The sequence below is a fragment of the Dermacentor silvarum genome, chromosome 8 (assembly GCF_013339745.2).
Source record: "Dermacentor silvarum isolate Dsil-2018 chromosome 8, BIME_Dsil_1.4, whole genome shotgun sequence".
Lineage (NCBI taxonomy): Eukaryota > Metazoa > Arthropoda > Arachnida > Ixodida > Ixodidae > Dermacentor > Dermacentor silvarum.
Genome location: NC_051161.1, coordinates 155,549,141 through 155,562,571, shown reverse-complemented (window position 1 = coordinate 155,562,571; position 13,431 = coordinate 155,549,141). Strand labels below are relative to the sequence as shown.

The window sequence follows — 13,431 nt, the reverse complement described above, 5'->3', positions numbered from 1 at the left end:
GTGTTCGTTGTCTCCGGATATACGGATACATCTCCCGCCTGGATTACCACGACGTGAACCAGTGTTGTACGGAACAGCGTTCCATGCAACGGCGTTCCTGGAACTAGTTCCTTTTGGGAGGTACGGAGGGACGCCACCGTTCCATTAAGGGGAGGTGGAACTGTAACGATAACTCGTTACGTTTACGAAGGAATGGCAGAGGGAACGGCGTTCCTTCTGTAAACGTTCCACAGAATTGAACAGACGCACGCTCGTACGCAGCATATCATGCAGGGCGGATGGGCGGCCGCTTGAGGTGCAAAGAACTACTGCTTGCCTGTCCCGTGACTATGATGCATTTTTTTCGAGAGTTCTACGCTATATTTTTTTATGACTAGGCTTCAAGATTGTCACGTGACGCTCCCTCCTGTAGACCATAAACATAAAGACAGAGTTGGCTGTGGTGACCAAACCAGCCAGCGCAGATGTTTTCACCTCGTCCGCGCCTGAAGATTTCTTCTCGTTCGGGTACCAAACCCTTCCAGTCGAGGAACAGGATGAGCTCTCGCGGTACCAGTTAGTACAATTTGACTACCCACTGTCAGAGATGAAGAACTTCGAGGGACCGAACCAACTTTTCCTCAAGTACAGCACGGCAGTCCCCTCAAGAGCTTCGGTGGAACGGCTCTTCAACGTTGCCAACGAAGTGCTGACGAAGGAAGGGTTCGTCTGTCGGACACCAACATCGAGATACAGCTCTTGCTGAGTTCAAACAAGGGACTTTACTAAGTTGCGAATGTGTATAATGGGCATTTTTCTTCCGCTCATGCTGCAATATTGTATCCGCATTCATTTTAAACGCCTATGTATTGACACGTATACATGTTTATCTTTCGCCGATGGCCGCTTTCCATGCACCGGCTAACAAATGTTAAACGTTATCGCTCGGCGCAGAACGCGCCTGTATCGGAAGTTTCTAGAACGTTATCGATGCTTCTTTCCGTTGCCTGTTTTCACCGACGCTTATGTTATCTGATTGTATGAGCGACGCGAATTGTCTAGAACTTTCTGGAAGACACGCGCGTACCAGGGATTATTCTGGAACCTTCGATGACTCAGGTATAAAAGCCGACGCGTTTCGCCGCTGATCCGATTTTCGACGACTGCCGACTGTGTTCGCCGCTTTCGTTGTGCTTTGAGTGTAGCTTGCTTTTGTGGGCACAAGTTCGCCCAATAAAGAATCAGTTTCGTCATACACAGTTTTACGACTGTTTACTTCAGCGTCACTACTACGTGACAGTATTGTTCCTTTCGATACGGTTTCTTGTGCAAGAAATTTAATTATGTTGATGCATGTGCGTAACTTTCTATCTGCACATCTGAAGCGCAGTATATTGACTACGCATTTGAAGACCGAAGTGGAAGGTGCTATATGTGTTGCCCTTGTATTAGACGAGCGCCAAAGTTGCAGTTAGACATGTCTGGAGTATGTGCGGTGCTCCCTGAACAAATTCGTCTAGGAGCGTTTCTTTGGATTCTTTTTATCTCCAGATAATTTGCTGTCGGCGATTTTGAAATTCGTATAATATACATAGTTCGATGTGAGTTTTAAATTGCTCACTTTATTTCGCCTCAGGATTATCCGACGCGATGTTTTAAATTAATATAATCAAATGTAGCGTTAATGTAACGACACGTTCCAATGTTCGAAGTGTAACTGGAACGCGTTATTTTCGCATTAAAGGAACTTATAACGGGAACTCCTTTCAATATTGGAAAGGAACGAGGAACGAGCTTTCGTTCCTGCTTTTGAGGAACGCGTAAAACACTGACGTGAACACACCGTACTGCACAGTCTGTGGGTAGGCTTTGCATTTACAAATGCATCATTATCATCATCATCAGCCTATATTTATGTCCACTGCTCACATGTCTTCCTTACTGGAATGACTGGAATGACCACGAGCGACATGTGCAGCAGCGATAAGACACTCGAACACATTATCTGTGTCTGGCCGCGCTATAGTGTGGAGAGACAAGTGCTGTGCAGAGTGCTAGACCAATTGGACAATCGTCGACTAATGGCTTAGTTTGTCCCCCTCGGAGAAAAGAACCAAAAAAGAAAGTAGGGGAAAGCCCACACCACCGAAAGGTATAACGGGCATTAAAACCAATCAGCAAATAAAAGAGGAGGGGTCATCAAGGCTGACAAACCAAAAACAAATTCCGAGAAAAACCAATCACAGAAAAAAAAATCGGAAGCCAAGACAGCGAGCTTAAGCGGAATCAGCGAAAAACAAGTCAGGTAGTGCCAGTGGAACAACAAAATAACCTGGTAATCGGCTCCGGAAGGAAATTAAGGAAAATATGTGGTGGCTCTCGGCAGTGATCCCCAGCGATCGGCATGTTTATTGCAGAAGATTAAATGAAAGAAAAAAACAAAGTTAAAGGCTTGAGCAGCTGGTAGGTCTAGATGGTAGGGCCGTATCGTGGAACCAGAATGAACGCACGCAGGAAGACCGTGTCCATCCGGTACCTGCGAATGTCCGAATGCTACGAAAAACTGGTGAGTAATGAGAGTGAACAGTCATAGTAGGGAAAGAGATGGACAAGGCAAGCGATATGAGGATGGTGCATGCAGTTAAAGCCAGATGACACGGGGCGAACCCCACCACGGTTGGCATAAACTGTGCAAGTGGCATGAAACAGAGCATGCGAAAGTAACAAGAGGGATATGAAAGCAGAAACGAAGATAACAGGGGAGGAAAGAAAAAGACCAGGTAAAAGAGGAGTAAATGTTAAGAGGCATCAGGGAGAGCAGACAGACGAGGAACAACAGGCAAGAGTGATGTAATGGTATGAGCCATCTATAGGAGTAAAGCCCGCGATCGCTTACTGTGAAGCAACCTCGGGAAAGCATCAGGCGTGATGTCACGAATATGACACTCCGTCCGCAACTGAGCGGCAATGTCAGCGGGGCGCGGGCCCAAAGTAAGGTAGTGGAGCGCGCCGTCACACTCCTCCCCACACACGCACAGACTCGAGGAACTGAGATGAAACCGATACAAGTAATGAGGAAAATGCCCATGTTCCGTCATGAGTCGTGCGAGATGGCGGTTCGGGGGGAACTAAGGAGGGACGGCGTGAACACTACGCACCCAGCGATAGAGAGACGTGCCGACCCCCTCCCGGGACCAGTAGGCATGCCATTGGTGTTTGGCAATGGCGTAAAAGCGGCGGCGAATTGTTCGAAAGGAAGTGGCACAGGGTTGTACCATTCCAGTCGAACGAGCAGACGACGCAGCCATGTCCGCAAGCTCGTTACCCGCCACTCCCCGGTGCCCCGGGACATGATACAGAAGGATACGGCGGCTGCCGGCGCTCAAGGCACGCAGTGCGCGCTTCACTTGTCGTACACGTGCGTCTGTAGTATAAAGACTTGAGAGCGAGGTGAGGAGGGACAAGCAGTCAGTATACAAGTATACCGGGGCCGTGCCACGCACAGATGCCGCATACGCGAGCGCCTCCGACATGGCACACACCTCAGCGGCATACGCACTAGGGGCCTCCAACAAGCGAAATTTCCGAACCACAGTCAGGCGACCAGTTGGTTCGAACGCTACAAAAGCAGCGCCCGCCGTACTATTGCAAAAGGAGCCATCCGTATAAATATGATACGCCCGCGTGCGAGGAGCTGTGCCGCCTGAAGAGGAGTTAACCTCATGAATGTGAAGCGGCACTTATCACGCGGGTGCTTGGTCCATTGAGCACAGGGATATTCGACCTGGGCCGGATAGATGGTTGTGGGCCGTAATGAGTGACTTGCCGCCGAGTGAAAAGGGAGAATTCCGCAGCGAGGCGGTCCAACTCCACCGTAAGAGGGGGACAATTAGCTAGGATGTGGAGTGCTGATGTACGAGTGGTATGATAAGCACCAGTAAGCGCGATCAGTATTGATCGTTGTACGGAATGTACCCGAGCAACGAGGTGAACTGACGGAAAAGGTGGCCACCATACGGGCGACGTATATGCAACTGCAGGCAACAGAACCTGACTGTACAACCGCCGAATAGTAGCGGGAGGAAGGGAGTAATGCAAACGGAAGAAATTTTGCAATCGGGATACCAATAGCTCGGCTTTAGTTTTAATGTACTCAACATGGGCAAAGAAGTCAAGCCGATCGTCAAGGACCACACCGAGCGGTTTAATGTGATCTTTGTGCTGAAGAAAGACTCCGTCCAGACGAATAGACGGACGTCGTTTTGACGTTCCAATATGCCCATTGTGAAGAAAACAAAAACGATTTTTGAGAGCTAATTTTAACCTTGTTCTGTGCGGCCCAATTACAGATCAAGGTGAGGGCAGATTCTGCTAATGCCTGCAGCTGCAGACGCGAAGTGCCACATGTTAAGATAATGGTGTCGTCTGCGTACGCCTGAACATGAACGCCGGCGGGGAAGTCAAGGTCCAGGAGGGAGTGGATGATGATGTTCCACAATAAAGGGCTAATAGGCGAACCCTGCGAGCTGGCTATGGAAGGGCATACCGAAACCTCACCCGCACTGGACCGGTACACCACCCAACGGCCCGACAGAAAAGACTGAAGCAGATAGTAAAGGTTGGCAGGGCAGTGGTGCTTACGTAAAAAGAACAAGACAGCATCGTGCCAGACGCTGTCGAAAGCGCCGGTAAAGTCCAGCGAAATTAACACCGCCTGGGTCATCGCAGTTTTAAGCGAAAACAGGTGTTGCCGCAAGGCATGAAGGGCTAGAGGGGTGCTCCGCGCATGAGTGAATGCAAATTGGCGGGGATGAATGAGATTTCGAGAGCAGATAAAGTAATAGAGCCGGGAATTGAGTAGACGTTCAAGGATTTTGCCAAATAGGAAATTCATTACAATGGGGCGGTAGGCAGAAGATTGGCCAGGGCGACGGTCAGGTTTGGGAATGAAAATGATTCGACCCGCCTTCCAACATGAAGGAAAATGACCCAAAGTGAGCGCAGCATTAAAAATACGGAGAAAAAGTGGGGTTGAAGGCGGAACAGGTTCCTAATGAACATGGCGGTAAGCCCGTCCAGCCCCGGCGCCGCGCGAGGGTTGCCCCCCCCCCCCCCAAAAAAAAAAAAAAAAAAAAACAGCGTGCTCCACCTCCGTGAGCGTGAAGGAAAAGTCGTCAGCGGTGCAAGGGTACGGAGCGTCGACAACACATCTCACTCGACGATGAAAGTCGCTGTCCTCAGCAGGATCATCGACGCCGACATGCACTCGTAAGAGCAACGCGGCAGAGCTGAGAACAGAGGAAGCCAGATTTCCATCCGACTGAATTAAAGTGGGGGCAGATGCGTCGGTGGCGATAGCTTGGCAAACGCCAGCTTAAAAGGCTCACCGAAAAGATTGCGAGACGTAAGCTCCTGGCATAGGGACCTGTCAAACGTGTCTTTGGCGTGTCGGATATTACGTTTGTAACAGGCGAAGGCGCGAGCATATTGTACCCTGAACACATCGCGCAGGTCTCGATCGCGCGTCCGTTGGAGCCGTCGGCGGATAGTGGCACCCTGGACCGCTCGGCGGCCAGTTGTGGCGTCCACCAGGCGTTGCCCGGAGTAGCGTGCGGCTTGACCACACGTAGGTTGCGTGTGTGAAGAGCATCGTAAATACGATAAAATTGCTCCAATACGAGATCAAGGGTCATGCTCGAGGAGAATCGACACCCAATGACGCGGTCAAACCACACGGAGCGGTTTAACGAGTCCAGGATCTGGGCACGCGCAAAGTTAGTCAAGCGTGTCGTTCGCACGCCAGTCATGCCCGAGAATGAAAATTCTATGTATCTGTGGTCAGATAGCGTGTCGGAATCCGACACCGACCAGACAAACCCGGCACGCGTCAACGGAATAGACGCCAACGACACGGCAATCCAGGAGCTCGCATAAGGTGTATCAAAAGTCGGAGGAGAGTCCGGACTATTGAGGACGTGCAGTTCATTAGCACAGGCAAACTGGACCAGCTGGACCCCACGTACATCACTGGAAGCAGGACCCCAAAGCGGGTGCTTCGCGTTAAAATCGGCGGCAAGAATGAAGTCGCGCGACGGGAAACGCGAGAAACACTGGGCCAGTTCGTCAAGAATCGGGTCCAGTGGTCGATGAAGCGGGGCATACGTCGCTACAAGGACGTGCAGTTCATTAGCACAGGCAAACTGGACCAGCTGGACCCCACGTACATCACTGGAAGCAGGACCCCAAAGCGGGTGCTTCGCGTTAAAATCGGCGGCAAGAATGAAGTCGCGCGACGGGAAACGCGAGAAACACTGGGCCAGTTCGTCAAGAATCGGGTCCAGTGGTCGATGAAGCGGGGCATACGTCGTTACAAGTATAAAGGACTGCCCAACACCCTCGCAACTGACGGCAACCACCAGCTGCGAGAGGTATAAAGGAAAAAGATCAAAGCCGGGAGCGCGAGCCAGTAACATCACCCGCGGGCGCACCGGTGCATGAAAGATGGTAATCGAGAGAGGCACGTTCGGGATCCTGTCAGCGCACGTGTATGGGTCAGACACAAAGGCGAAGGCAAAGAAGCCTCCGCGTGTCATATGCTCCACAAGGAGCTTCGTCGCGTCGCGAGTATGGACCATATTGGCCTGTAAGAATTTCAACCCTGCAACACTAGCCATGGTGGAATGCTATGCGGCGAGGCCAGAAAAGAACGCCTCAAACAGGGACCCACTCTCTGGACCGTGCGCTCCCACTACAGCACATACCCATACCCCGAGACGAAGGGGGCACCAAAAAGAAAATACCCAGAAGTAGCCAGATCTTGTGAAAGAAGGTTAAAGTGAAGAAACGAACAAGTAAACGCGGCCCTCGAAAGTTAAGGAACATGCGCGGCGGTCCCGAGTGAGCGCTCGACGCCGGCGAAGCAGCGCACCAGCCCGCGCATCCGCGAACGGCGCCCCTCGCCCCAAACGCACCGAGACCGCCGCGCGGCACCTCTGTTGCAAAGAAGGCAGCGTTATCCATAGTCGGTTCGCGCTCGCAGGCGATCAACCAAGCCGACCAGGATAGGGCATAATTTATCGCCAGTGGGGTGCGCGCCATGATTACCCGCATTGCGGTATTCATTGCAACACGCAGCCGCGTCACCCACACGGACCATACATTGAGTAACGAGGTGATCGCCCGCACAGCGCGTGCACACGGCCCTGTCCGCCTGCTGCCGCACAGGGCAAGCGCTGCGGGGATGGCCGTATGTCGCACAGAAGGTACACGTAGGTACACGTAGGTACATGGACATTCTCCACCACCGCAGCAGACGTCCACCCCACGGCAACGCGACCACGGGCCACGAGTGACCGGAACGTCGGCGGGTCGACCTCGAGCACGTAGGTGAAGTTGCCAGACCGCTCTTTGAAAGATGTACGTACGGACCACGTGGAAGGGTCTACCGTTAAATTGGGATTTCTCGCGTTCAGCTGGGCTATGAGGTTGACCGCGGGTACGTCGGGATCTACACCAGTGAGCTTAACATGCGGCTTTCGTTTCTGTGCAAACGTAATAGAGATCGTGGTATTTGTGACCGTGTTGGTTTCAATTGCAGCTTTAAGCCTGTCCATAGACCCTTTTTCGTCCGAAAGAATGGTCAGACCGCGCGGAGTCTTGCGTTCACTAATGCCACCTATGCGCTCTTTTACTAGATCGACATTGGTTTTCATTGCAGCCGATAAATCGTCAGCCGCGGTGGCAGGTAACGAGTGGGGTCAAAAACATTGTGTGCATGGTCTCGCCTGATAACAGAGTCAGCAGCACCGCCAGGAGGCACGACAGTACCAGGGCTCGGGCCCCCCGCACCGGTCACCCTACACACCGGCATGCCACCACGGACCACCGTAGCGTACGCGGCAGGTTGCGAAGTCGTCGGAACAACACCATGGGAAACCCCAGCGCCTGTCACCCTGGTCCGCTCGAGCTGGTCGCACAGCTCATCGGCACGGCCACACTGCCTCGCCTCCACAGCCCGCATGTCAGCACACTCCTGGATCAGTTCACGCAGATGGCCCAAAACCTGGGACCCGTGATGATTGGTCACCTTGCAGTTCGTGTCGAAAAGAATGTCGGTGATCTGCTTTTGCAGATCAACAGCACGGTGAAATGACGCAGTCAATGCGGCGTCAACTTTTGGCTCCGCACGAGGGAAGGCACATTGGCACCGCCCGGTCCCGCAACCTGATCGGCAGAGACAGCAGGTGGTCCCAGGCCGCGGGAGGCCAGATCCACAGCTCTCAACACGCGGTCACCATCGGACGAGAAGACCGAGCCATCCGAGCGCGTCGAAGCCCCCGCAGAAGGGGAACCGCCCCCGGGCGGCAGCAGAACAGCGGGGGTGTCAGCCATGCCCCGCTAGTGGGTATCCCCCATCAGCAAGGCAGCCGACCGAAGGTCAGCCGCCAAAACCGGCCGGAGGCAAAATTACAGGCTCCCCACGCAAACCGTAAGCACGGCCGGGAGCCTGAGACGTTCAGGGAGGCCTGCCGACTAGGAGAAGGCAGCAGAAAAGGCAAAAACCTGACCTTCTTTCGAAAACAGGCAGGAGCGAAGCGGCCAGCGGACAAGCAGCGCCGCCTTCCTTGGCTGTCCGTTTTCATGCGTTTTCACATGAAAACGTGAAAATGTCCACACAGTACAGAATAGTCCGTGCAGAATAGTCCGAGCAGGACCTGGCAGGCTGACGTCATGGGCCAGTGATGCAGGTCGAAGCAACAGCTGATACTAACGGTGGGCGACGTGGTGGTGATAGATCTCCCGCGATGCGGTAATGACCTCACTCACTACTAACTTCTTAAACAGCCGTCATCGTCCAGACATTTCGACTGTTGCTGCTGCTTCGTAGCGAATCAGGAAGCGAATGGAACTAAAAGCTTTAGGTCAGTGCTCCGAAAGAACATCCGCGCTGAAGGCCTTACTCGCGCTTCTAGGGTTCCTGTGGTCTACGGGCCTACACGATCGAGTTTAAGAACGCCGCCCCCTACCGCTCTATAGAGTACGCGGTTGGTTTGTGCTCGTCTCTCTTTCTCTCTCTTCCCCATTCCCCTGTCTTTCTCGTTTTATCCCCCTACTCTTTCACCCCGTGCAGGGTAGCCAACCGGAACTACCTCTGGTTAACCTCCCTGCCTTTCTATGCATCCTCTCTCTCTCATGGCTATGACTTCGACCATCAACCTTTAGCCTTTTCCTTCACTTAGTACCACATCAGAACCCATTTCATTGTCTTTGGGTGTTAATCTTTTTCGCTGAGTCATTGTCATTTTTACTGAGTCGTGGTCATGAGTCACTTATGACTATGACTTCTACTACCATCCTTTTGTGCTTCCTTCACTTAGTACCCTCGTCCGAACCCATTTCAGTGGTAGTTCAGTGTCATAATCTATTTTCGCTTAGTCATTGTAAATTTTGGTGAGTCATGCTAATGACTATGACTTCTAGCATCATCCTTTAGTGTTTACTTCACGTAATAATGCCCACGTCCGAAACCATTTCAGTGGTTTTTGACTGTTAATCTTTTTTTTTGCTGTGTCATTTGCTTAAGGCGGCTGTTTCATGACCTATATGCCACGCATGTCATGAAATTCATGTCATGACCTATAATTTATGTTCGCCAGACACTCTTGTTATACTACGCCGATTTGGTTGCTTACTAAGTTAACGCAATTGTGTACCGGTCCTGGACATTGGCCTTGGTAAACTCGGTGGTAATGCAGTTCCACTCAACGTAAAAGCTGGGGAAGTGCAAAGCAGTGATTCGCCGGTGTTTCCCTTGTGTTTATCTTGTTTTATTCTGTGTTTAACTTGTGTTTAGCAATCCATCATCCGTTTTGACACCTGTGATAAGGCACAACTGGTGGGAAACCGCCACGCACATGGAGCCAAACAAACACGCACATGTAGCCAAAGCCTTTGCTGATGATAGAAGCGATTTTCACAAATTTCTGCCAATTGATTCGGTTAATTTATGACTATTGATATCTTTCAAATTATTCTGAATCGTGTTAGTTTATTTTGAACCGGTTTTGCTCAATTCTGCACTTGTTTTGACCCTGTCCTGAGAACTTGTTTTTGCACGTCACCACGACGACCAGAGGTCACATTACAAGATTATCATGATTTTAACGAGTTTCTGCTAATAAATGCTCTTAATGCTCGATTATTCCCATCTTTCACATAGTTCTGAATCATTTTAGTTTATGTTGATCGAGTTTTGACCAATTCTGCACTTGTTTTGACCCTGTTTTTGCGCGTGACCACGACGAAATGAGATCACATTACACGCCGACAGCCCGGGCCCCTAAAGTGCTTCGCACTTAAAAGCCGACGAGGCGAGCGACACATCACATGACAGCCACGTTTACGCGCTAACTGAACTCAAGGAGCGATTTGAGGTAGCTGCGGGGCTACCTTGAAATTTGAGAACAAAACGCTCGAGCTTTCCTTCACTCAAGGAGCATTTGTGAGTACGGGAGTGAGTCTCGTGATTTACAGTTTTGGCTACTGTGTTCTACATCGTCGCTACAACATGCAATATATACACATTTCTGATAGTTGGTTGTGAACCCGTTTCTTGGATCACAGAATCTCGATACTCTAACCATTACGCCAGGGACAGACGCTTAAAAAGGCGCAATATAACACCGTTAAAAGAACCCACGTGCGCGCTTTGAGACGCTTTGCGCATTACGCCGGGTCGCGTAGCAACAATTTTGCTTATAAAAGTGATGCATGCACTTCTTCTAGCTGACGCAATTCGCTGCGTGTGTCATCTATCGTACTGCAGCGTTGTGGCGCGATATTTGGCAATTCGCACAACGCGTGGGATCTGCATAACTTTTCGGAGATCCCGTGGTCCACACCACTTGACGCCTGCTCTGCGTATATAAAGCAATCGCATTATATCCGTCATTCCGCGAAAACTTCCCCGAACAAAGCTTCTTACCATGTTTGCAGCTTGCGTGCCATGGAGCGGAGATCCAACATTATTGCCATAGCTTGAACCAGCAAGTACGCCGCAAAACAAGTCAACCATCATGGCAAGCCCGTACCCCTTAAAGCCACCTAGGGAGACGTAAATAGAAAACGTGATTACCTCGTAAGTAGATCAAACCGTATAACAATAAATTATGGCAAAAGTAATCTCACTAACACTGTTGGTGGTAATGCGATTAGCATTCTAGCAATGTAGCGACCTGCCGTATTTCTGAAGTCCCGTTTATTTAACATTTGTAGTGGTCATTCCGAGACTTCAGTTGCTTCGGCTTTATGCGACATACTCCTAAATTGTCCCACTTTGCTATAGCAGTGGCTTGCCAAGGTCGTCCATGAGCATGGCGCGATGATGACGACTACATGGCGCCGACGCAGGGACGTCGATGGAACGACAAAGGCGGAAGAACACCGACGGCTGGACGACAATCAGATGGCGGTTCTTAAACAATGGCGATGGTTTAACGTCGACAGCGTGACGCCGAAGACATTGAGAGAAAGGGATGGTGATTGAGGGACGGCATGACGACAAACGGTTGATGAAGCTGGAATGATGGCACGACTGCGACGACATGAAGACGATGGTCTATGATAATGGCTACCTAATATTATTTATTTCCTTGATTTGCAAATACTGCCAGGACAAATCAGGACCAGGACAGGAGTGGGAAAGCAATTGTCATTAAACAGACGGCACAGTCAACAGAACAAGACAAAAAAACACAAGAAAAAGAAACGAGACTAGAGGACACAACCTAATCATACATCGCACGGTTGCAAATACAGTTTAACCTGCTTATAACGAACCTCCATAAACGAATTCCTGGATATAACGAAGTTTTTCTATTCCCCGCCGTTACTCCGTAGAAGCACATGTATTTGAGACATCTATGTAACGAAGTGGCAGCGTGAGACCCCCTCGAAATAACGAAATTTCCCAGCCGACAACCTAGAGATTTCGCCCCAAATTTTGTCATTTTTGCGCGAGCAGCAACCGGAAGCACCTTCTCCGCCGCGACGGAATGCGAAGCTGCGGCGCCGCGCTTGGTGCGCTCAAATTCACGGAGACTGCGAGGCGAGAGCGAGCACACGTGTGCGTGCGTGTGAGCATGCGCGAGGCGGGCTTGCATCCCTCGACCCGGCGATCTTGCCGCCGCGGGCGTCACCTTTCCCCCTCCCTTCATGCAAACCTGATCCTGCCGCTTGCTGCAGCTGGCCTAGCCCGCCAAGCCGGCGCTCTCCTTTACTGCTCACAATCGTCCACCCGCATGCCAGAGTGACAAATGGCAACGGTCCCAGGCCACTTCCTGAGTGTGTCCTTACCAGGAGAGAACGCGCAACGTTGCTTCGACTGCGCAGGGGCTGTGACTGGACGGCGGCACGGCTGCACGCCAAGGGACGCTCCACATCACCGGTCTGCGAACGTTGTGGCGACCCCGAGACCCTCGAGCACCTTCTCTGTGCTTGCCCAGCACTGGCACAGGACCGCTCAAGGGTCATCACTGCCTACAGACAACAGGGTCTACCTGCTGCGACAACCAGCGACCTCCTGTTCCCGTCGCCTCCCCACCTCCGAGCTCTCCATAGCCTTTTGGAGTTTGTGGAACTGAACGGAATCTCCGCCCATCGCTAAGCGCTCGCCCCTAGCAGGCCACCGCCTCCATCACCGTGCAGCCTCCTTCATGATCAGATGAGACTCTTGCTGCTTCTACTTCTTTTCCCTTCCTTTCAACATCTTTATCTCCTTTTTCCCCTTCCCCTGACGCTGCGCCTTGCTCCCTATTGGGCAGCAGAAATAAGCGTCATTTTCTTCTTCAATAACATCACGACTACTACTACGGTCTCCTTTTCCAGTTGATGTTGCCGAAAAAAAAAAAAGGTTTCAACGCGCTGGCAGCGGCACTCTTTGGTTACTGCGCAAGTCTGCGCTTCACTTCACTAACCTGACACAAGGTGACACTATACGACGCTACGACGTCAACGTGTCGCTCGCTCTTCGTTTCCGACCGCTCGCGCTTGTGCGAAACGACACGCGTCCACGCATACAGTTCCTGGTGTGACATTCCAAGGATGAGTGCTTAGACGAAGAAACGCAAGGTATTCACTCTTGAGGACAATATGGTCATATTGGACGCCGTTCCTGGAGGCCAAAAAAAGGAAAGAAAGGAGGCCCAAAAAATAAGCCTAGCTCTCGTAGCTTCGACCATGTGCTGTAGTACGCGTGCTTAGGCATTAGTCTACCGATTTAGTTAAACAGCGAATGTTTACAAGTTTATACGGACGATAAAACTACTATGCTTACTTCGTATAGCTGTCTGCTAATTTGCTGTCGCAATCTATGCTTCGCTTTCGGGCGAAACTGGGACTTTTTTGTTCACCGCAACTTTAGTGTATTGAGAGTAAATGTTGAGCGATTGTTGT

The 13,431-nt window shown here is 51.1% G+C and overlaps 1 protein-coding gene across 1 annotated transcript in view; it reads right to left on the bottom strand.

Annotated features, from left to right (window-relative positions):
• LOC119462516 (uncharacterized oxidoreductase YjmC) overlaps window positions 1-13,431 on the bottom strand; it is a 116,362-nt gene that overhangs the window by 47,011 nt on the left and 55,920 nt on the right. Inside the window, exon 8 of the mRNA XM_049672174.1 lies at window positions 10,964-11,082. Coding sequence (XP_049528131.1) covers window positions 10,964-11,082 — 119 coding nt within the window. The remainder of the gene's footprint in view (window positions 1-10,963; window positions 11,083-13,431) is intronic.